Source organism: Nerophis ophidion, linkage group LG02 (assembly GCF_033978795.1).
Source record: "Nerophis ophidion isolate RoL-2023_Sa linkage group LG02, RoL_Noph_v1.0, whole genome shotgun sequence".
Classification (NCBI taxonomy): domain Eukaryota; kingdom Metazoa; phylum Chordata; class Actinopteri; order Syngnathiformes; family Syngnathidae; genus Nerophis; species Nerophis ophidion.
In genome coordinates, this window is record NC_084612.1 from 64,269,444 (window position 1) to 64,294,184 (window position 24,741).

At 40.5% G+C, this 24,741-nt stretch overlaps 1 protein-coding gene across 6 annotated transcripts in view; it reads right to left on the reverse strand.

Moving 5' to 3' along the window:
* The window catches only part of pax7a (paired box 7a), a 177,569-nt gene that overhangs the window by 7,761 nt on the left and 145,067 nt on the right, over positions 1 to 24,741 (reverse strand). For all 6 annotated transcript variants that reach the window (XM_061888451.1, XM_061888485.1, XM_061888441.1 and 3 more), the window contains one exon: positions 9,441 to 9,690. In XM_061888451.1, coding sequence (XP_061744435.1) covers positions 9,441 to 9,690 — 250 coding nt within the window. The remainder of the gene's footprint in view (positions 1 to 9,440; positions 9,691 to 24,741) is intronic.

The window sequence follows — 24,741 nt, forward strand, 5'->3', positions numbered from 1 at the left end:
TCTTTTATAATTGCGACTGATATTGGGTAAAATTCCAACTTTTATCATAATATTGCACAAATGTTCAGTTTTTCTTGTGAAATTTTGACTTGCGTTGAGTAAAATGACGACTTTTATTATAATACTGCCAAAATTCAAAGTTTTTCTTGTGCAATTCCAACACATTTTTCATAACAAGCCTTTTTTTATATTATGTATATATTATTAATGTTGTCAATACAAATCTTTATATGTCTAGAAAGGGTGGTCCCAAAGAGGTAAGCATTTTTCGGAGGTCTCAAGAAGGTAACAAATACAAAAATGTGTGTGTGTGTGTGTGTGTGTGTGTGTGTGTGTGTGTGTGTGTGTGTGTGTGTGCGCGTGTGTGTGTGTGCCAGTCTTCATTACACTTGGCATGTGCGATTTCATGGCCTCCACACTCCACACCGCCCATCATTTTCATCATCCTCCATTCATTAGCATCCACTGTGCTCAATCAGCGTCTTAATTAACCTCGCATCCACTTGCAACTGCCATAGCCGACACAAGATGCATGGCGATGATGGCGGATGCTGTAGGTCGATGTGTGCGTGTGTGCGTAAATAACAAACAAATGTGTGCACGCTGGCTGCTTGGGGAAGTGTGCTTCATTTTACCTCCATCAATAGCCGAGACAGCATCAGTCAATTATACTAATCTAATAAGGCAAACTCTTTCCTGCCCCCAGGATGGACCTGTGTGTGTGTTTGTATGTATGTATGTGTGTGTGTGTGTGTGTGTGTGTGTGTGTGTGATGGAGGCGAGAGGAAGAGGTGGCCAAGAGGACATTGTGGCCCCTGAGGGTGTGCCGCTCTTTGAAGTGGCCCTCTGCTCTTTCCCATCCAAGTGCAGAGGGATGTGACTAAGGAGCATGAGGCTGCTGGTGCTGGTAATAGTATGTGTGTGTGTGTGTGGGGGGGGGGGGGGGGGTTCTTTATCAAGAGCACGTGTCTCGACATAAGGTGCAGAGGTCAACGAGGTCTCAACTCTTATCACTTGGCTGCTTATTACACATTAAGTACTGTTCTTTTGATTACTTTATTTTCTTATCAGAATGTTCTTTTGTGGGTTGTTTTTTTTTTTTGCATTGTAATATTGTTTTGAAGTATTGTTGCATTATATGTATGGCATTATTAGTGTGTATCCCTTCAGTATTTTATTTATTTTGTTTTTAATAGCTCTTGGTATTTTAAAAGGCATTTATTGTTTCAGAAGAGGTAATCTACTTAATTTTTTTTAAACATTTTAAATGCTTTTTTTTTTTTACAATTTTATTGAATAAAAAAAAAATACTTTTTCATGTTGTTAATATCTCTAGAATTGTATTATTATATTTAGCATTTTGTGATTTTTTTCATAATTTTTTTTTGTGTGTGTTTTTAAGCTTTGACCGTTGACGTGACTTTTTGGAAAAAAAAAAATTACCAAAGGGCTCGTTTCCCAGAAGTATAAAGGGAGGCCAGATTGTTTTGTAAATATCTCTGCCATGCCTCCACGGTTTGATTTTCACATTTCCGGGACATATACAGACCCCAAACACACACAAAAAAAACACATTTATTTTATTTTTATTTTTTTACTTTTTCATGTTTTTAATAACTCTCAAATTCTATTATTATATTTAGCATTTTGTTATTTTTTCATTAAAACAGTTTTGTATTTTTAGCTTTTTAATTTTAGTTTGTATTTATATTTGTGATTTTTATTTATTTATTTTTTTTTTTACTATAAAAAAACCCCATATACTAGTCTAGGTGTAGTGCCAGAAGTTATGTTATTTTATACCATGTGTAGTATTTTTCTGTACATTTAGTATAACCCTCACTGTTTTTATTATTTCTTATATTTTATAGTATTTTTTAAAATTAAATTATTGAAGTAATGTGGTGTATATTTTTTTTAGTATTGCATCTAATTAAATATCATTTGCGAATACTTTTTTTCCCCCACTCTGATTATGTTATGTTATTACTTTGTATGTTATTAGATGAAAATACGTTTTTCTTTCATTAAAACATGTGTCATTTGGATCGACACCATTGTATAATATTAATAAACTAAATTATAAAATTGTATATAATATATATATATATATATTATATTATAATAATATTACAGCTTGGCCAGTGGTAGTACCAGAAAAAATAAATAATAAATAAATAAAACAATACTAATAAAAACTATTTATTAGTATTGTTTTCTACTTAAATTTTTTTGTATTTTTTTAATACTGTTTACATTTTGGAATATTTTAATACTACATTAAATTATTTTCCATTAGCTTAGAATGATATATTTTGTTAAAAGTAATGTAATTATTCTATTAATTCAGTGTGCTATTTAGTAACTCTTTGACATTTTAATTTTTATTTTTTTTTTAAATAAGTAAAATAAGTGTTTCTTATAATTTATAGTATTTTTTTAATTATTGAAGTATTGTGGTGTACAGGTTTTTTAGTATTGCATATTATTTGTGAATACTTTTTTCCCCCACTCTGATTATGTTTGATACTCTAGATGCTATCAGACATAAAAAATGTTGTTTTTTCATTTAAAAAAATTATTTAGTCATTTGGATGGACACCATTGTATAATATCAATATACTAAATTATATATATATATATATATATATATATATATATATATATATATATATATATATATATATATATATATATATATATATATATATATATATATAATATTACACCTTGGCCGGTGGTAGTACCAGAAATAAACTTTTTAAATACACCAATGGTGCAACTGGACACATCCTCAGTGATGTAACCTAGGATCACAGGGGGTTTCGGGTCTTTCAACAATCAGACCCCCTCCCCTAGGCGACCCAGCCAGGGTTGATCAGGCCCCAGCCTGTGTCCAGGTAGCGCTACTGCCCTACATGCCACGCCTCTCCCCTCCTGATCCACAGCCACCTTGATGCCACTTCTGCTGCATCTGTGACTAACTTCATGGCCCTTTGCTGGCTGGCCCCTGTGATGCCAAGCATTCTGTAGGCCCTGCAGAGAGATTTGCCCACAAACCCTCGACACCCCACTTCAACCGGCCGGCACATCGCTCGCCACCCATTGCTCCGACACTCCTCCACAAGCTGAGAGTACTTTGCACTCTTCCTCTCATTGGCCTCCTCCATACGGTCCTCCCAAGGCACTGTGAGCTCCAAGAGGATTACCTGCTTGGAGGCCACTGAGGTGAGCACAATATCTGGCCTTAGTGTTGTTTTAGCAACCACGTCAGGGAACTTCAACTGCTTTCCCAGATCAACTGACAGCTCCCAGTCGCGTGCTGTTGCCAACAGGCCAGACGAGGTGTTCCGGGCAGCCGGTGTTGACTTCTCCCCAGCTCTGATGAAAGCAGTACTCTTCACTGGGCGGAGGCTCTTGCTGTGACTGACTCCCCTGCAGATGGCATCAGCTATGGCCTTCAGGACCTGGTCATGTCGCCAGCGGTACCGCCCTTCACCCAGGGCTTTTGGACAACAGCTTAGGATGTGCTCCAAGGTTCCTCTCCTCTGGCAGAGGGGGCACCCTGGTGTCTCCACCTTTCCCCAGGTGAAGAGGTTGGATGGACTTGGCAGCACATCGTAGACCGCCTGGATCAAGAACTTTATTCGATGGGGTTCGGCTTTCCAGAGCTCGGTCCATGTGACCTTACGCTCTGATACTTGTTCCCATCTCGTCCAGGCGCCCTGTTGCCGCATTCCCGCCATCTGGCAGGCTCGCCTTTCCTCAACTCCTGCTCGCACTTCCTCGAGGATCAGTGACCTCTTCTCTTTCCCCTGCGCCTTGTCATAGCGAGGTGTTCTTCTGCTACCTAAGCCAGATCTCCCCTGCGCCACTGTTCCCACCAAAACCTTTTGCCGTAGCCTTGCCTCTGCAACATCCACAGCCTCGACAGCTCTCCACTTCCGCCCCGTCCTGACTTCAATCCCAGCCTGTGCAACCTTTGGGTCACTGGACTCCCGATACTGTAGGAGCTCCCTGGACCGTGTCACCATGAACTCCTCGCTCAGGCTGCTGATGGGGAGCTTCAGCTTGTTGTTATGCCCGTATAGAGCAATGCTGCTCAGGCTTCGCGGCAGTCCTAGCCACCTGCGCAGGAACCTACTGACCCTCATCTCAAAGCCTTCCACCGTTGAAATGGGGACTTCGTACACCATGAGGGGCCAGAGGATCCGAGGGAGAATCCCGTGCTGGTAAATCCAGGCCTTGAACTTGCCAGGAAGGCCAGACTTATCCACCACGGTCAGCCAGGTCTCCAGGTCTTGGTTGGTCGATCTTGTGGAGGCTGCGTCTCTCAGGCTGCAATTAAACACCTTTCCCAAGCTCTTCACAGGTTCCTCGGTGAGTGATGGTATTTTGGTGGTGCCAAGTGAGAAGCAGAATTTGCCAGTAACCTTTCCTTTCTTTAGCACTAGGACCCTCGACTTGGCCGGCTTGAAGTTCATGCGAGCCCAGGAAATCACCTCCTGAAGGCCATTCAAGATCCACCTGCAACCTGGGACGGATGTAGTGGTCACTGTCAGGTCGTCCATGAAGGCTCGGATGGGTGGCTGCCGGACTCCAGACCTGGAGAGGGGACCTCTGCACTGAACTTCCGCAGACTTCACCAGCATGTTCATGGCGAGCGCAAAGAGGATGACTGAGATCGTACAGCCAGTGATGATCCCCTTTTCAAGCCTGTGCCAGTCGGAGGTTGTTTTTCCGGAGGAGACTCTTAGATGGAAGTTGGCATAGTAGTCCAGAATGAGGTCTCTGAACTTCTTTGGAATGTGATGCCGATTCAGTGCCTCTTCGACCAGCTTGTGGGGTATGGATCCATAGGCATTTTCGAGGTCCAGCCACAGAACAGCCAGGTCCCCCTTATTCTCCCTGGCTTCCCTGATGAGCTGAGTGACCACGCCTGTGTGCTCCAGACATCCAGATACCTCTGGGATCCCTCCTTTCTGGACCGATGTATCAATGTAGGAGTTCTTCAGGAGGTAGTCTGTCAGTCGCCTGGCCATGAGGCTGAAGAAGATCTTCCCTTCAACACTCAGCAACGAGATGGTTCGGAACTGATTGATGTTCTTAGACTTCTCCTCCTTTGGGATCCACACACCCTCTGCCTGTCTCCACTGGTCTGCTACCTTGCCCCTCCTCCAGATCACCTTCAAGATTCTCCAGAGTCTGTGGAGTAGTCTTGGACAGTTCTTATAGACCTTATAAGGTACTCCACTGGGCCCTGGAGCAGAGCTCGTCCTTGCCCTGCGGACCACCTCCTGGATTTCCTTCCAGCCGGGCTCTTTCCCATCGAAGTCAAGCGTTGGTGTTGGTGGATTGATCAAGGACCTGCAGGGGCCTAGGTCTTGTTCTCTGCATCCATCGCTGTAAATTTGCTTGAGGTGGTGGTCGACCTCAGCTTTGGAGCAGGCCAGTCTACCGCTTCGCTTCTGTCCTAGCAGCTGTTTTGTGACTCCAAAGGGATTCGCCAGAAAGGCAGCTCTCCTCCTGGACCTTTCCTTCCTCCTCCTCCTATGCCACTCCGCTCTCCTCAAGGTTATTAGCTTCTTGCGGATTATACAACGTAGTTCCGCAAGAGGCCCCCTATCCTCTTCACGTGCAACCTTGAACTGCTGTCTTAAACACTTCAGTTCCTGCCTGAGCTGATGGATTTTACTCGCTCTATTGTTCATGATGTAGGGGGGCTTCGCTGCCCGCTTCTCCTCAAGTCCAAACCTCTCTGCAGCGAGGCTGATGATGATCGTGGTCATCGTCTTGAGGCGTCGATCAGCGTCCCCTTTGGCTGTTGTTTCCAAGATGGTATCAGCATCTTCATCAAACTGGAGCCACTCTTTCTCCTTGCTAGCTTGGGGCCACTTTACCCGACGATGTTCTGATGTCCTGTGTGCTTCTGGTGGTTGCATCACCTGGAGGCTCCGGGCACTGTGGGGTGACTCCGGGCCTGGCTCCTCCTGCGTCTCACCAGGCGTAGTTCCTGTGCGCTGTGATTCTACCACCTTCTGCATACACTTCATCCTGGCCTGGTGGATCCGCAGGCCATGTCGGTTCTTGCATACCTTCCCACATATGCATTCCATAGTCGTCGTCGTGTTACCATTGCCATGTGTCGTCAACCTTTGATCCGTCCAGTGGGATTCTCTTCCGCCCCCCCTCTCGGGAATCCCTGGGGGTATATTTCCTGTAGGTCGATTCGTAGCTTGTTGTGGGTTCCTTCCTCTCAGAAGGTGCAGCTCGGGATGCTACCCCTCACTGCCCCGGTGCCGTCTTTCCGGGCTGTCCGCTGTCTCTCCAGCTGTCACCAATCTATACTTGGTGGTCAACCAGACTGTTCCTGGTAGTCACTGGTTGTCCCAGAAAAGCAACTTTTTAAATACACCAATGGTGCAACTGGACACATCCTCAGTGATGTAACCTAGGATCACAGGGGGTTTCGGGTCTTTCAACAATCAGACCCCCTCCCCTAGGCGACCCAGCCAGGGTTGATCAGGCCCCAGCCTGTGTCCAGGTAGCGCTACTGCCCTACATGCCACGCCTCTCCCCTCCTGATCCACAGCCACCTTGATGCCACTTCTGCTGCATCTGTGACTAACTTCATGGCCCTTTGCTGGCTGGCCCCTGTGATGCCAAGCATTCTGTAGGCCCTGCAGAGAGATTTGCCCACAAACCCTCGACACCCCACTTCAACCGGCCGGCACATCGCTCGCCACCCATTGCTCCGACACTCCTCCACAAGCTGAGAGTACTTTGCACTCTTCCTCTCATTGGCCTCCTCCATACGGTCCTCCCAAGGCACTGTGAGCTCCAAGAGGATTACCTGCTTGGAGGCCACTGAGGTGAGCACAATATCTGGCCTTAGTGTTGTTTTAGCAACCACGTCAGGGAACTTCAACTGCTTTCCCAGATCAACTGACAGCTCCCAGTCGCGTGCTGTTGCCAACAGGCCAGACGAGGTGTTCCGGGCAGCCGGTGTTGACTTCTCCCCAGCTCTGATGAAAGCAGTACTCTTCACTGGGCGGAGGCTCTTGCTGTGACTGACTCCCCTGCAGATGGCATCAGCTATGGCCTTCAGGACCTGGTCATGTCGCCAGCGGTACCGCCCTTCACCCAGGGCTTTTGGACAACAGCTTAGGATGTGCTCCAAGGTTCCTCTCCTCTGGCAGAGGGGGCACCCTGGTGTCTCCACCTTTCCCCAGGTGAAGAGGTTGGATGGACTTGGCAGCACATCGTAGACCGCCTGGATCAAGAACTTTATTCGATGGGGTTCGGCTTTCCAGAGCTCGGTCCATGTGACCTTACGCTCTGATACTTGTTCCCATCTCGTCCAGGCGCCCTGTTGCCGCATTCCCGCCATCTGGCAGGCTCGCCTTTCCTCAACTCCTGCTCGCACTTCCTCGAGGATCAGTGACCTCTTCTCTTTCCCCTGCGCCTTGTCATAGCGAGGTGTTCTTCTGCTACCTAAGCCAGATCTCCCCTGCGCCACTGTTCCCACCAAAACCTTTTGCCGTAGCCTTGCCTCTGCAACATCCACAGCCTCGACAGCTCTCCACTTCCGCCCCGTCCTGACTTCAATCCCAGCCTGTGCAACCTTTGGGTCACTGGACTCCCGATACTGTAGGAGCTCCCTGGACCGTGTCACCATGAACTCCTCGCTCAGGCTGCTGATGGGGAGCTTCAGCTTGTTGTTATGCCCGTATAGAGCAATGCTGCTCAGGCTTCGCGGCAGTCCTAGCCACCTGCGCAGGAACCTACTGACCCTCATCTCAAAGCCTTCCACCGTTGAAATGGGGACTTCGTACACCATGAGGGGCCAGAGGATCCGAGGGAGAATCCCGTGCTGGTAAATCCAGGCCTTGAACTTGCCAGGAAGGCCAGACTTATCCACCACGGTCAGCCAGGTCTCCAGGTCTTGGTTGGTCGATCTTGTGGAGGCTGCGTCTCTCAGGCTGCAATTAAACACCTTTCCCAAGCTCTTCACAGGTTCCTCGGTGAGTGATGGTATTTTGGTGGTGCCAAGTGAGAAGCAGAATTTGCCAGTAACCTTTCCTTTCTTTAGCACTAGGACCCTCGACTTGGCCGGCTTGAAGTTCATGCGAGCCCAGGAAATCACCTCCTGAAGGCCATTCAAGATCCACCTGCAACCTGGGACGGATGTAGTGGTCACTGTCAGGTCGTCCATGAAGGCTCGGATGGGTGGCTGCCGGACTCCAGACCTGGAGAGGGGACCTCTGCACTGAACTTCCGCAGACTTCACCAGCATGTTCATGGCGAGCGCAAAGAGGATGACTGAGATCGTACAGCCAGTGATGATCCCCTTTTCAAGCCTGTGCCAGTCGGAGGTTGTTTTTCCGGAGGAGACTCTTAGATGGAAGTTGGCATAGTAGTCCAGAATGCTACTAAATAATATTTATTAGTATTATTTTGTACTTTAATTGTTTTTATTATTTTTGATACTGTTTGCATTTTGGAATATTTTAATACTACATTAAATTTTTTCCATTAGCTTAGAATTATATATTTTATTAAAAGTAATGTAATTATTCTATTAATTCAGTGTGCTATTTAGTATCTCTTTGACATTTTTTTCCATTAGCTTAGAATTATATATTTTATTAAAACTAAAGTAATTATTCTATTAATTCAGTGTGCTATTTAGTGTCTCTTTGGCATTTTAATTTAAATTATTATTATTTTTTTTTAAATAAGCAAAATAAGTGTTTCTTATAATTTATAGTAGTTTTTTAAATTATTGAAGTAAAGTGGTGTACATTTTTTTAGTATTGCATTTAATTAAATATTATTTGTGAATACTTTTTTCTCCCACTCTGATTAGGTTTGGTTCCTCTAAATGTTATTGGATATAAAAAAATGTTCTTTCATTCAAAAATATTATTTAGTCATTTGAATGGACACCATTGTATATTATTAATATACACAATTATATATATATATATATATATATATATATATATATATATATATATATATATATATATATATATATATATATATATATATATATATATATATATATATATATATATATATATATATATATATACTATTATAATATTACAGCTTGGCCGGTTGTAGTACCAGAAATAATAATAAATAAATAAAACAATACTAATAAATAATATTTATTAGTATTATTTTGTACTTTAATTTTCTGTATTATTTTTAATACTGTTTACATTTTGGAATATTTTAATACTACATACAAATTTTTTCCATTAGCTTAGAATTATATATTTTATTAAAAGTAACGTAATTATTCTACTAATTCAGTGTGCTATTTAGTATCTCTTTGGCATTCAAAAAAAAAAAAAGTTTTAAGTTTTTTAAAATAAATAAAATGTTTATTAAAGACCCTGCCAAAAACACGGTTCAAAAGGTGTACTCACTCTGACCGTACTGGCTGTACTGGTAACCGGCGGTGACAGGGTCCACGCTGTAGCTGGTGGCGCTGTAGGTGGGGGGGCAGTAGGACTGCGAGGAGGCCAGGCTGTCGACGCTCTTGATGGTGTCCGAGCGCTGGCTGCAGCTGGCCGAGATGGGGTTGGAACCCTCCAGGCTGCCGTGTAGCGGCGAGATGGAAAAGTCGTGCTGCGACTGAGAGGGCACACCGCCGGGGTTGCTCAGGATACTCATCACCTGGGGGGGGGGGAGAGAGGGATGAACAAGTGAGGTTTAAAGCAGGCAAAACATCAGACAACTTGGACATGACTGAAATGGCACAATTCAACATGACCGAAAAGGAGTAGGAAGAAGCACAGTTTATTTGATCCTAAAATACCTTCTCCATGTATTGTTCAGTGAATACTGTTGGATCGTTCACTTCTGGTGTTTGAATATTTCATCATTTTGCAATAGTAGAGACAATAATAAATATTGTGTAAAAATAGGTGGATGATGCCCACTGCAGAAATAAAATTCGACCAAAAAACATGTGCAAAAAAATCACATTCGAAGGAGAAAAAAGCTTATGGTGTTGGTACTAAGAGCTAACAATAACACAAAGCCTTGTCATTAAATAGACAGCATTTATTATTGCTGTCAGAACTTATGTGATTAATCACTGTGGGGAGGTGGAGCCGACGGTCCGACGGAACGGAAGGGCATGCTGGAGCCTGGGCCAAGATGGCGGCAAGGAGGCGGAGGATACGAGCGAGAGGCGAGGCGGGGCGTGCCGGGAGTGACGCTACGAGCGAGATCAGGTGTGTGGCTCGCACACCGGGACACAATTAACTTATCTCCTCATGATGTATAAAAGGCGAGAAGGAGTAGGAGAGCCCGCAGCAGCGAACGGGCATAGTACGACGGAGACGCGGTCAACCGAGCGACACGGAGGAGCGAGCAGCAGGAGCGGCGACGGCACAAGAGACTTCCTTGAAAGTAAAATAAACAAGACTCAAACCTGCTCAAGCATGTCCTTCCTGAGTGGTCCATAGAACCCGAGCGACAACGGCTTAAGTCGTTCACAATCACAATTTTTTTTTCTAATTTATCATGTTCTGCATATATGCAGATGAGTTTATTTGAACTGTACTTGCTTCTTTACTTTAACCCCGGATGGTAAAGGCGGTGCGGGTAGTTAAATGATTAGTGATCAGGTCAGTGCAAGTATTAGTGAGGAGACTGTGACTCAACACACAGGACTGGACTTTAGATCCAACTGTAAAAATGGACTGGATCCGATTTATTATTGCATTCAAGTAGACAAAAAAACAATTAAAAAAAAATCTTCCTGAATGACATCCTGACAACAAAATTGCATTTGTGTCTAAATATTGAGGTCTTCAAGAGAGTAATACTCTGTAATTAATTGTGTTTAATCTGATGTATAGACTGTGTGTGTGTGCGTGTGTGTATATATATATATATATATATATATATATATATATGCATATACATGTATACCTATATACTGTATTTATTAGGGCTGTGAATCTTTGGGTGTCCCACGATTCGATTCAATATCGATTCTTGGCGGTCACGATTCAATAATATATCGATTTTTTCGATTCAACGCGATTCTCGATTCAAAAACGATATTTTTCCCATTCAAAACGATTCTGTATTCATTCAATACATAGGATTTCAGCAGGATCTACCCCAGTCTGCTGAAATGCTAGCAGAGTAGTAGATTTAAAAAAAAAAAAAAGCTTTCATAATTGTAAAGGACAATGTTTTATCAACTGATTGCAATAATGTAAATTTGTTTTAACTATTAAACGAACCAAAAATATGACTTATTTTATCTTTGTGAAAATATTGGACACAGTGTGTTGTCAAGCTTATGAGATGCGATGCAAGTGTAAGCCACTTATTGTTCTTTTTTAAAGTTTTATTATAGTTTTAATCACTGCTATGCTGAAATCATAACTAATATTGATACTGTTGTTGATAATATTCATTTTTGTTTCATTACTTTTGGTTTGTTCTGTGTCGCGTTTGTGTCTCCTCAATTGCTCTGTTTATAGCAGTTCTGAGTGTTACTGGGTCAGGTTTGGTTTTGGAATTGGATTGCATTTTTAATTGCTGTGTAGTGGTTTGTTGGATTGATAAAAAAGATTAAAAAAAAAATGAGAATCAATTCTGAATCACACAACGTATTCGATTCGATTCGTATTCGAATCAATTTTTTCCCCACACCCCTTTTGTACGGTTGGGGTACATTTTTAGCGACTGTGTTGCCCCAAAAATTTTTTTATACATATGTAAAAATATCAGGATGTATATAAATATATAGTATATATATATAAAAATATCAAATAATATTTATGAAGGTACATGAGTGAGTAAATACAGCGAGTATATGCACGAATACATGCAGGGTGTCTTAAAGGCTGCAAGGGGAGTGATGGGTTCAGGGAACAAGAGAGACAGTTTCCATTAGCTGGCGCTGTCAGTAAGCGTTCTGCTGTGGGGACACAAGGGTCCCAAAGGGCGATAATAGACCCACCATCCGTGCCAGACAGCCCGAGGCCCGAGCCCGAGCCTGCAGCACAACAAGCACCGAGGGAGTCCCTAATCCTGCGCCCCTAGCCTGGCCGCCTCATGAATAGTAATGGACTTGGAAGCGCTAAACGATCCCTTCAGATCCCCAGCACATAAAAAAAAAAAAAAGTGCGCTCGGCAAAGCCAACAGAGAGGGGCCCGCTGATACCGCAGGTTAGGGCTCGGCCCTCCCGAACATTACAGCCAGCGCGTTATTGCCGCCGCATAAAGCTCCCAATTCAATATTGTAGATTATTGTAATAGTATGCGACACTCGCCAGGAAAAGGGTCTCACAATGTGTTCAAATGGAAGAGATTACCTCCAGTCGGACCACTCTGAAGTGAGTGAGGGGGGTGCTTAATAATAATAATAGGAAAAAAAATGCTTCCCTCCTATAGCGAGAAGCATTACTTCTCAACATCAGGTTCATGTTGAGTTTGGCTATGCTCCGCTGGCCTTTGGCCCCTCGGCTGCTAAACCAATTAGGCCATCATGGAGGTGGTTAGCAAGCCCACATATGTGTACATGCATCACATCAAACATCCCACATAGGAGGAATTAAACATTCCCCACATTAATCACAGCTTTAGGACACATCTTCCATATGTTAATTCTACCAAGAAGCATGTGGCATAGAACAGTGGTCCCCCAACCATCGGTCCGGGGGACCGGTACCGGTCCGTGATGCATTTTCTACCAGGCCGGAGAGAAACATTAAATGGTAAATAGTAGGGGTGTGGGAAAAAACTGATTCGAATATGATTCGAATCGATTCTCGTTTTTAAAAAATCTATTTTTTTTTTTTTTTAATCAATCCAACAAACCACTACACAGCAAAACCATAACAACGCATTCCAATTCCAAAACCGAGCCTGACCCAGCAACACTCAGAACTGCAATAAACAGAGCAATTGAGAGGAGACACAAACACGACACAGAACAAACCAAAAGTAGTGAAACAAAAATGAATATTATCAACAACAGTATCAATATTGGTTATGATTTCAGCATAGCAGTGATTAAAAATCCCTCATTGACATTATCATTAGACATTTATGAAAATCAAAAAAAAGTGTCAAAGTGGCTTATACTTGCATCGCATTTCATATCCAATATTTTCACTAAGATAAAATAAGTCATATTTTTGGTTCGTTTAATAGTTAAAACAAATTTACATTATTGCAATCAGTTGATAAAACATTGTCCTTTACAATCATCAAAGCTTTTTTTTTTTTTAAGTCTATTACTCTGCTTGCATGTCAGCAGACTGGGGTAGATCCTGCTGAAGTCCTATGTATTGAATGAATACAGAATCGTTTTGAATCGGAAAAATATCGTTTTTGAATCAAGAATCGAATGGAATCGAAAAAAATCGATATATTATCGAATCGTGACCCCAAGAATCGATATTGAATCAAAACGTGGGACACCCAAAGATTCATAGCCTTAGTAAATAAGTTATACAAAGTACTCAAACCGCTTTGAAACTGTTTCCACATTCACCCTTTCACACATACATTCACACGCTGATGGTGGGAGCTGCCATGCAAAGCCCTAACAAGGACCAATCAGGAGCAAGGGTGAAGTGCCTTGCTCAAGGACACAACGGACGTTGCTAGGTTGGTAGAAGGTGGGGATTGAACCAGGAACCCTCAGGTTGCTGGCACGGCCACTTTTCCAACTGCGCCACACCGTTTTGGGGCTCCAAGGCATTCACACATGGTTGTCTACACCAAAAATGCATCTATTTAAACTTGTTATTATTAGGGACCGAATGTCCCTTTGGGACAGAGGACCCTATTGTATTTCAACATTTATGAATGTTGTAGAGACATGAAACAAAAACCTCTATGTAGGTCTGACTTAGACCTAGATTTCATACACTGATCTCCTTTAGCAAAAATCTACAGGAAGTTGGCAAAAACCCCTTCAAAATAAAAGTTTCCTAAAAAATTAAATTTTTGCCTCTTTGAGCTGTAATTTGACCCCCTTAAAATGCTTCAAAACTCACCAAACTGGACACACACATCAGGACTGGCAAAAATTGCGATCTAATAAAAAATACAAAAAATAAACCTTAAACTCAAAATTGCGCTCTAGCGCACCCTAGGAATAAAACACAGACAAAACTGCTCCCTTGAAGAAAACTGCTTGTAACTTCCGGTAAGAATGTCGTAGAGACATGAAACAAAAACCTCTATGTAGGTCTCACTTAGACCTACATTTAATTCATTTACATCCTCCAGCAAAAATCAACAAGAAGTTGGCAATTACCCCTTCAAAACAAAAAGTTTGTAAAAACCCGTCACCTTTTTTCACACATTATCTCCACTGAGCGCTTTAGTTGTGTCGGCTTCAAACTCGCACAGGAGAGAGATTGAACCCTTCTGATTAAAAGTTGAGAAAAGAGTTTTAATAACTGCTCCGGTTTTGATTTTACGAGCCTTCAAAGAACAGCTTCGCTGATGCTGCTGCGCTGCTGCGGTCTCAAGATGGCCGCTTAAAAGCAGGAAGCACCAGCGTGACCACACAATGCAGAGAAGGTAGGTACTGTGCGGGTAAAGATATGTTGACTGGGTGAAAGGAGGAGGCACCAGTTTGACACCAGGATACAGAGAAGGTAGGTAATGTGCAGGTAAAGATATGTTGTCTGGGTGATGGCAGGAAGCACCACCGTGTATGGGTGACAGAAAGAAGCACCAGTCTGACCCCAGGATGCAGGGAAGGTAGGTAATGTGCAGGTAAAGATATGTTGAATGGGTAAAGGCAGGAAACACCAGCAAAAGTCGGTCCAGTCCATCGCTGCTTGCAGCTTTAATTATTATTATTATTATGGGCTTGCTGCAATGCAAGCAGCCCATAATGTTATTCTTCTTCTTCTTCTTCTCCAGATTATGGAACGTTCTACCTTCCACATTTTTTCACCCGATTCAAACCGTTCCAACTTCAAACTGTTCCGCATATTCGGGAATCGCCTGGTTTTCCCTTGGAGAATGCCGAAAATTCCCAGATTTCCCGGAATTCCAGGTTGTCCGGGACATTTTTCCCCATTCAAAATGAATTGGCCATTTTTCAAACTTCCAACAGTTCCACATTTTTCAACCTATTCAAACCATTCCTCCTTCAAAAATTCCAGAATTTTCCAGAATTCTTTCCTTTTCCAAAGTCCCATTTCCACCCTTTTTTCTGGCGACTACTCCTTCCAATTTTCTCAACAAATTTAAACCGTTCTTTCATCAAAAGATTCCTCTTAACCAGGAAAAAACACAAAGTTGTTTTTTTGAATTGGAAAAATTCCCGGTTTACCCGAAATTCCAGGAATTCCGTAATACCATTTTTCAATTCAACATGTTACTACTTCAACATTTCTCGGCTGATTTGAAAAAATTCAACACCAACCCAATTCATATTTTTTTCTGAAATTCACATTGAAATCGATGGGACATTCCACAACTCCCACATTTTTCGTCTGATTTAAACCATTCCAACTTCAACCTATTCCACCGTTCTGGAAATGTAAGATTCCTTTTTTGTAAGTTAAAATAAATTCCAGGATTTTCCAGAATTCTTGCATTTTCCAAAGCCCCATTTCCACCCTTTTTTTCTGGTAACTACTCCTTCCACATTTTTTTACGCATTTCAACCGTTCCACCGTCAAAATATTCCTCTTAATTTGGACAAAAAAACAAAGTTGTTTTTTGAAGTGGAAAAATTCCCGGTTGTCATGGAATTCCAGGAATTCCGTGATACCATTTCTCAATTCAACATGTTACTACTTCAACATTTCTCGGCTGATTTGAAAAATTTCAACACCTACCCTTTAAACTCATTCAGACCAGACCATTCAAGTTTATTACCATTTTCAAAAAAAATCCCACTTTTCCCAAAATTCCCATTATATTTTCTGAAATTCACATTGAAATCAATGGGACATTCTTCAAAGTTACACAATTCCCATATTTTTCATCTGATTTAAAGCATTCCACCTTCAACTTATTCCTACATTCTGGAAATTTAAGCTTGATTTTTTTACAAGTTAAAAAAAATTCCAGGATTTTCCAGAATTCTTGCTTTTCCAAAGCCACATATCCACCCTTTTTTCTGGCGACTACTCCTCCCACATTTTTCAACGCATTTCAATCGTTCTACCTTCAAAATATTCCTCTTAATTAGAAAAAACAAAAAACAAAGTTGTTTTTCTGAACTGGAAAAATTCCCAGTTTTCCTGGAATTCCGTAATGCCGTTTCTCAATTCAACATGTTACTACTTCAACATTTCTCGACAGATTTAAAAAATGTCAACACCAACCCTATAAACTCATTCAAACCATTCAAGTTTGTTTACAATTTCCAAAAAATTCTCACCTATCCCGATATTACCAATATTTTTTCTGAAATTCACAATAAAATCAATGGGACATTCTTCAAAGTTCCACAACTACAACATTTTTCATCTGATTTAAACCATTCCAACTTCAAAATATTCAACTTGTCCAGGAACTGTGTGCTGTACTTCAACAATTCTAAAAAAAATCCCGGATTTCCCATAAGTCCTTTTTTGTTGTTGCACTTTCTCCAGTCAAAATGAATGTTTCAAACTTCTGCAATTCAACCTGTAAATATAAACGGAATACAATGATTTGCAAATCATTTTCAACCCATATTCAGTTGAATATGCTACAAAGACAACATATTTGATGTTCAAACTGCTAATCTTTTTTTTTTGCAAATAATCATTAACTTTAGAATTTGATGCCAGCAACATGTGACAAAAAAGTTGGGAAATGTGGCAATAAAAACTGCTAAAGTTGAGGAATGCTCATCAAACACTTATTTGGAACATCCCACTGGTGTGCAGGCTAATTGGGAACAGGTGGGTGCCATGATTGGGTATAAAAGCAGCTTCCATGAAATGCTAAGTAATTCACAAACAAGGATGGGGCGAGGGTCACCACTTTGTAAGCAAATTGTCGAACAGTTTTAGAACAACATTTCTCAACGAGCCATTGCAAGGAATTGAGGGATTTTACCATCTACGGTCTGTAAAATCATCAAAAAGTTCAGAGAATCTGGAGAAATCACTGCACGTAAGCGATGATATTATGGAGTTTTGATCCCTCAGGCGGTATTGCATCAAAAACCGACATCGGTGTGTAAAGGATATCACCACATGGGCTCAGGAACACATCATAAAACCACTGTCAGTAACTAGTTGGTCGCTACATCTGTAAGTGCAAGTTAAAACTCTACTATGCAAAGCCAAACCCATTTATCAACAATATCCTGAAACACCGCCGGCTTCGCTGGGCCTGAGCTCACTTAAGATGGACTGATGCAAAGTGGAAAAGTGTTCTGTGGTCTGACGAGTCCACCTTTCAAATTATATTTGGAAACAGAGGACGTGGTGTCCTCCAGGACAAAGAGAAAAATAACCATTCGGATGGTTATGGGCGCAAAGTTCAAAAGCCAGCATCTGTGATGGTATGGGGGTGTATTAGTGCCCAAGACATGGGTAACTTACACATATGTGAAGACACCATTAATGCTGAAAAGTCCATACAGGTTTTGGAGCAATATATGTTGTCATCCAAGTAACGTTATCATGGACGCCCCTCCTTATTTCAGATAGACAAGTGTTTCAACAGCGTGACTTCGTAAAAAAAGAGTGCAGGTACTTTCCTGGCCCGCCTGCAGTCCAGGTGCATTATGAAGCGTAAAATACGACAGCGGAGACCCCAGACTGTTGAACGACTGAAGCTCTACATACAACAAGAATGGGAAAGGATTCCACTTTCAAAGCTTCAACAATTAGTTTCCTCAGTTCCCAAACGTTTATTGAGTGTTGTTAAAAGAAAAGGTGATGTAACACAGTGGTGAACATGCCCTTTCCCAACTACTTTGGCACGTGTTGAAGCCATGAAATTATAACTTAATTATTATTTGCAAAAAAAAACAAAGTTTATGAGTTTGAACATCAAATATCTTGTCGTTGTAGTGCATTCAATTGAATATGGGTTGAAAAGGATTTGCAAATCATTGTATTCCGTTTATATTTACATCCAACACAATTTCCCAACTCATATAGTTTTAGCTGTATTTATTTGGCACAAGTGGAAAACAATGCCTACATTAAACCGGTCCGTGGCGCAAAAAAAAAAAAAAGGTGGGGACCACTGACATAGAACGTATCATAGAAGAAGAAGCTTTTTTGACAAAAGAGGACAGACAAGATGGCTGCGAGGCACGGCGGTCCATTTTAGATTTTAATTGAAGCCCGATTGCATCGCCCAATAGCCAACAATTGCTCCAATTAATAACCGTGCCCATAAAAGTTCTTCAAAAGAAAACGATGCCTTATCACGAATTTTTTTTTTGTTGCTATTTTAAAGACGGGTCAGCTGCTTTGGAAAATAAAGAAAAAAATCTGCCTGTCAGTGCTTCGCAAAAAGAATATACCGCCTTAATAGTTCCGATTTTGCTGAAGGAGCAAAGATAAGCGCTCACACTTTTAGTGGTTGGGTTTTAAAAACACTAATAAACGGCCGGAGTTGGACTTTTAGACTACTGTGAAGGTGTTTTATACAGCACTTTAAAAAGTTGAGGTCATGCTTTCTATACATTAAATATAGATATTGACTGTTCATACTTTCCAGCTCATAGCCACTGTTTTTATATGGTAAGGATTTAATAAAAATTGAATATGTCTTGATTTTTTATTACTAACTAATTATTTTAAGCAGTTTCCATTTTTAAAACAAAGAAAGGTTGGTCAAAATTAATAAAATGGAGTAAAAAAATTATTTTTTCATTTAAATTTTGCTTATTTTAATTAAGTCCTGTGTGTATGCTGATGTTTTTTTACATTGATATTACTCAATTTTTTTTAACTTTTTCCGTAAACGCAACTTAATCTTTTTGCATGAATCGAAATGCATATTGTTAAGTTCTCATTACTCAAAATACCAATTAGTTGACTAAACTTACAAAAAATGGTTGGAAAATATTGCCTTATTTTTAATGAGTTAGATCCAGGCAACAGTTTTTACAGTGCACACGGTGAGCCTCCCGTTTCAACAACACCCAGGGCCAGGCCAACTTCTTCGAGCGAGCTGTAGTCTTCCTTGGTGCAACTCAAATTATTTTTTACTCTCATATTCTTTTGGCAACCCTGAAATGCGTCCTATTAGGATTTTTTTTCTGCCTTTAAAACATTTCCTTGTAGTCGACATAACCTCTCTACTGACATAAAAACAAACTTTTGTCGAATTAGGTCTTGACGTTGAGAAACTCAAACCTAACGTTAGAACAACAAGGGTTTTGGCGATGTTTAATCGATTTTGGGTTCTGACAGTGATTGGACCATCAAATTTGAGTAATTTCCCAATATTTTCCAACACAAATGCAACAATAAAACATGTTTTTTTGACAACGTTAATTCAATGTCCGGTTGTGACGTTGATTTGACCATTGAAATTTGGTCATTTCCCAACATTAGACATTGGCTTTGTCTCAATTTACAAACTATTTTGTGACGTTGTTTCAAAGTCAGTTTTAAAGGACATGTATGTATAATCAATGTTGTATCAATGTCTTGTGCCTGGGATATAATGGTGGTTCTTTGGTCGAAATTTTGCATTGATTATGTCTTAAAGACTGTTTTCAAGCTGTCTTATTTATCTTCCACAACGTCTTCCCCCAACCACCAACGTTGTAGTTTTTAGGACTTCCATAACGATTCTACTGACAGATAAGTTAAAACTTTATATTAGTAATTTTTTTCTACATCTAAAACACTTCCTTATGGTCTAAATAACATACCAGCAGGCCCAAGACATTGAAACAACATTGAAAACTTCTTGAATTAGGTCCTGACGTTAAGAAACTCAAACCTAACGTTAGAACAATGCGGCTTTTGGCGGCGTTTAATCAATGTTAGATTCTGATGTTGATTGGATTATTGAATTTTAGTCATTTCCCAATATTGCACAACACAAATACAACAATAAAACAACATGTTTTTTGGACGACGTTAATTTAATGTCAGGTTGTGACGTTGACTTGTTGAATTAGGTCCTGACGTTAAGAAACTCAAACCTAATGTTAGAACAACGAGATTTTTAGTGACGTTTAATCACTGTTGGGTTCTGACATGGATTAGACCAATGAATTTTGGTCATTTCCCAACCATTATTTAACAACACAAATACAACGATAAATCATGTTTTTTGGCGACTTTTAATCATTGTTGGGTTCTGATGTTGATTTGACCATTGAATTTTAGTCATTTCTCAACCAAAATTTTACAACACAAGTACAATGTTGATACAAAGTGCTTTTTGACGACATTTCATCAATTTTGGCTTCTGAATTTGATTTGACCATTGAAAATTGGTCATTTTCCGACCAATATTTTACAACACAAACAACGTTGAAACAAAATGCTTTTTGACGACGTTTAATCAATGTTGGGTTCCAAATTTGATTTGACCATTGAAATTTGGTCATTTTCCAACCATTTTCCAACACAAATATAATGTTGAAACATGCTTTTTGACGACGTTTAATCAATGTTGGGTTCTCACAATGATTTGACCATTGAATTTTAGTCATTTCCCAACCGATATTTTACAACACATATACAATGTTGAAACAACATGCCTTTTGACGACGTTTAATCAATGTTGGGTTCTCACAATGATTTGACCATTGAAGTTTAGTCATTTTCCAACCAATATTTTACAACACAAATACAATGTTGAAAAAACATGCTTTTTGGGGACGTTTAATCAATGTTGGGTTCTGACAATGGTAGCATGGCCAAAGACCGGAGCAGACCCAACAAAGCAAACCCTATCAATAAGCTATAGAATTTTGTTGTAAAACTCTCCTTCCGCATCTGTCCCTGACACCCACATTTTCAGGCTCGCTCTGGAGATAAGGCTGTGGAAACACTCTGTGGAAACGCTCCCCACCCACACTGCTTGGTGCCTTGTCTGAGCTGCTCTGACCTACATTACCAATCGTAAGGATCACCGTAGTAACTAGTATATCATGCAAAAGCGCAGATTTCAACTATTGAAATACTTTGTATAGTTGAATACTTACGGTCGTTTGAAAACAACACTGCACATCATAATGGCAGCTACACTTTCCATCTTAAAGATCTAAAAAAAACGTACGGCGCTGCGGACAGGTTTTGCCCGGCCCGCGGGATGAGTTTGCCAAGTATAAAAATTAGCTGAAATTTTTTAATGAAAGAAACAGCTGTTCAACATTTGTCCACTAGATGTCGCAATAGCAATTATTTGTATCTTTGTAGATTATGCTACAAATGTAAAAAAAAAAACAAAAAAAACATGTTCGTGCACCATTTTCTCAAAAGTCGAGACTGCGCCTTATAACCCGGTGCTCCTAATGTACGTGTATACTGCAATATGATGCAATATTCAGAAATACAAGTATTACTATGGTGTGTGTATAAGAACCGCAAAATAGCAAACATTATTGAGCAAAATAACAATATTACGCAAAACCAACTTTTCTTACCTTCTGATACCTGCGAATCTGTATTTGAGGTCTGCATAAGTCTTGAAAATTTGCGCACGTCCGCCATCGTATTCCATGTCAACTCCGTAGTCGATAAGCTTCTTATTTCTCTCTATCTTCTGGTTATGGGACATTCATCCTCCACTGTTGCCATTTCTAGTATAAAGTAGTGTAAAGTTCTTACTTATATCTGTCAGTAAACTAGCATGGAAGCACTAAAAACTACCGGTGTAGTGAGTTTACATAATTTAGAGGAAATGAGCGAACTACATAAATAACATCTTGTAATTTAAATTTTGATATCATCTTTTTATTTTGAAAGATCGAAAATGAGTTGCCCGATGAAAATTATGACATAATTTGATTCAGAAAGTATAAATAATGACAAATAAAGATAGAATACTATTAACCTCAACATGTAAGTGTAGAAAAAATATATTTCAGAATGTGCTTGTTGCTATTTTTAAACAAAGAAAACAATCTGAAGTTGTCTTTATTTTTAAGTTCTCGTGCCGTGATTTTACCAGTTCCGCCCACTTGGGAGTAGATTTTTCTCCATGTCCCCCCCCCGGTCTAAAATTAGTTGGACACCCCTGCTCTAAAATGATGAGCAGTGACTAGTATTGAAGCTTAATTTATTCCACAAAAACAACAACCAAACAATAGCAAAAACAATTATTCATATTATTTCTATTGTGCTAACAATATAAATACCAGCGCTGTGAGAGAATGAACCAATTCACCTAAAGGTCAAAGCAGTCTCCAAAATAAACACCCTCCTTATCTGCTTTTGTCCTCCTCGGAGTCTTTATTTTTAAGTTATTGTGCTGTGATTTTACCAGTCCGGCCCACTTGGGAGTAGATTTTTCTCCATGTCGGCACGTTAATACACTGACACACAACATCCGGATTCCCATCATGCATTGCTTCAAAACTACAGTAAGTAGTAATGTCCAAAAAAAGATAGTGACAGAGAATAGAATGAGGATGGAAAATTCAACCCTAAACTCACTCCTTTCCTGCAAATTATATTTCACAGATGCTGCCCATACCTATGCTCCTTCAAAGACTGTGCTACTGGCTGCAAAGAATGGCACTTTCAAATACAACAATAATTAGAGAGAAGTGTTATGTGTGTGTATATGTGTAAATCGGGGGTCGGCAACCCACAGGTCTTTAGCGCCGCCCTAGTGGCTCTCTGGAGCTTTTTCAAAAATGTATGAATAATGGAAAAGGATGCGGGGGGAAAAAAATCCATCGTTCCATTTCTACCGCTTATTCCCTTTGGGGTCGCGGGGGGCCCTGCTGCCTATCTCAGCTACAATCGGACGGAAGGCGGTGTACACCCTGGACAAGTCATCACCTCATCGCAGGGCCAACACAGATAGAAAGACAACATTCACACTCACATTCACACACTAGGGAAAAAAATATACAAAATATATTTTTTGTTTTAATATGGTTTCTGTAGAGAGACAAACATGACACAAACCACCCTAATTGTTATAAAGCCCAATGTTTTTAATTAACACGCTTCACTGATTCGAGTATTTGGCGAGTGAAGTTTTGTCCTACTAATTTTGCCGGTCCTTGAACTCACCGTAGTTTGTTTACATGTATAACTTTCTCCGGCTTCCCAAGACGTGTTTTATTCCACTTCTTTTTCCGTCTCATTTTGGCCACCAAACTTTTAACATTGTGCATGAATGCACAAAGGAGAGTTTGGTTGATGTTATTGACTTGTGTGGAGTGCTAATCAGACATATTTGGCCACCGCATGACTGCAAGCTAATCGATGCTAACATGCTATTTAGGCTAGCTATATGTACATATTGCATCATTTAGCCTCATTTGAGCTCATTTTGTTTCCTTTAAGTCCTCTTAATTCAATTTATATCTCATGACACACTATCTGTATGTAATATGGCTTTTATTTTTTTTGCGGCTCCAGACATATTTGTTTTTGTAATTTTGGTCCACTAGGGCTCTTTCAACATTTTAGGTTGCCGACCCCTGGTGTAAATAAATTAATATAAATATGAATATGTAAAAGGAATACTTGAATTTCAGTGAATTCTAGCTATAAATATACTCCCCCCCACCCTCAAAAATGGCAAGTATGACCAAAATAATTTGAAAAACATATTCGGGTGTTAACATTTAGTTGTCAACTGTAGGGAATATGTACTGAACTGTGCAGTCTGTCACGTCTATGGGATCATGTTTTGTTTTGGTCATGTTTGGTTTTGTTTTTTGGAAATTCAGTTCTTGTTCCTGCACTTCCTTGTTTGTTTTATAACCATAGCAACTCAGTTTTCACCTTGTCCTCATGTCACGCCCCTGTCCTCACGTCTCACACCTGTTTGCACTCATCATAGCTATTATTTAAACCGGAAGTTGCCAGGAAGTAAGGCTGGCGACTTTATCCCTCAACTCCCTTCATGCCATGCCATGCCTAGTTTTCCTCCTGTCCATGCCACGTAAGTTGTTAGTTTTCTTTATGTCACAGTTATTGAGTTTCGTTTCTTTTTGTCCATAGCAATACCATAGTGCTAGTTTTGTTTTCTAGTCAAGTTTGTTCTCCGCTCTCGTGCGCGCCTTTTGTTTGCTTCCTTTGTTTGAAGTTTGTTAGTATAAATAAACATGTATTCACTGTTTGTAGTTTGCTAGTATAAATAAATATGTATTCACGTCTTGCTCGTGCCAACTTTCCTTTGCATCGGAAAAACAAACCACCCCATAGTCCAAGTCCTGACACAATCTACTAATAAAAGTCTCAATCAGTCATTTAAAACCCTGTCTAAAATGAGTATGACAAAATGGCAATCGATTAAGGTTTTCTATTCCCATCCCAGGGCCTGAATAATAATAATAATAATTAAAAAAAAAAAACTTGACAACTGACATTTTTACATCGATACATTTCGTGGTCATATATACTCTTCACCCCCGCCTTCCTCTTCCTCCCATGCAGACTGCTTGGCCGTGGTGCGAATCCTGCTTTGGGAGATAATGCGAGCCAGGACTTTTAGTTTAAAGGACAATGCTCCGGGGTGTTCTGTGCCTCCCACCTCCCTCCCCTCTCGCCAGAGATAGATTACTTTAAAAATAATAACAACACACACACACACACACAAGTAATTATTTCTCTCAAGTTG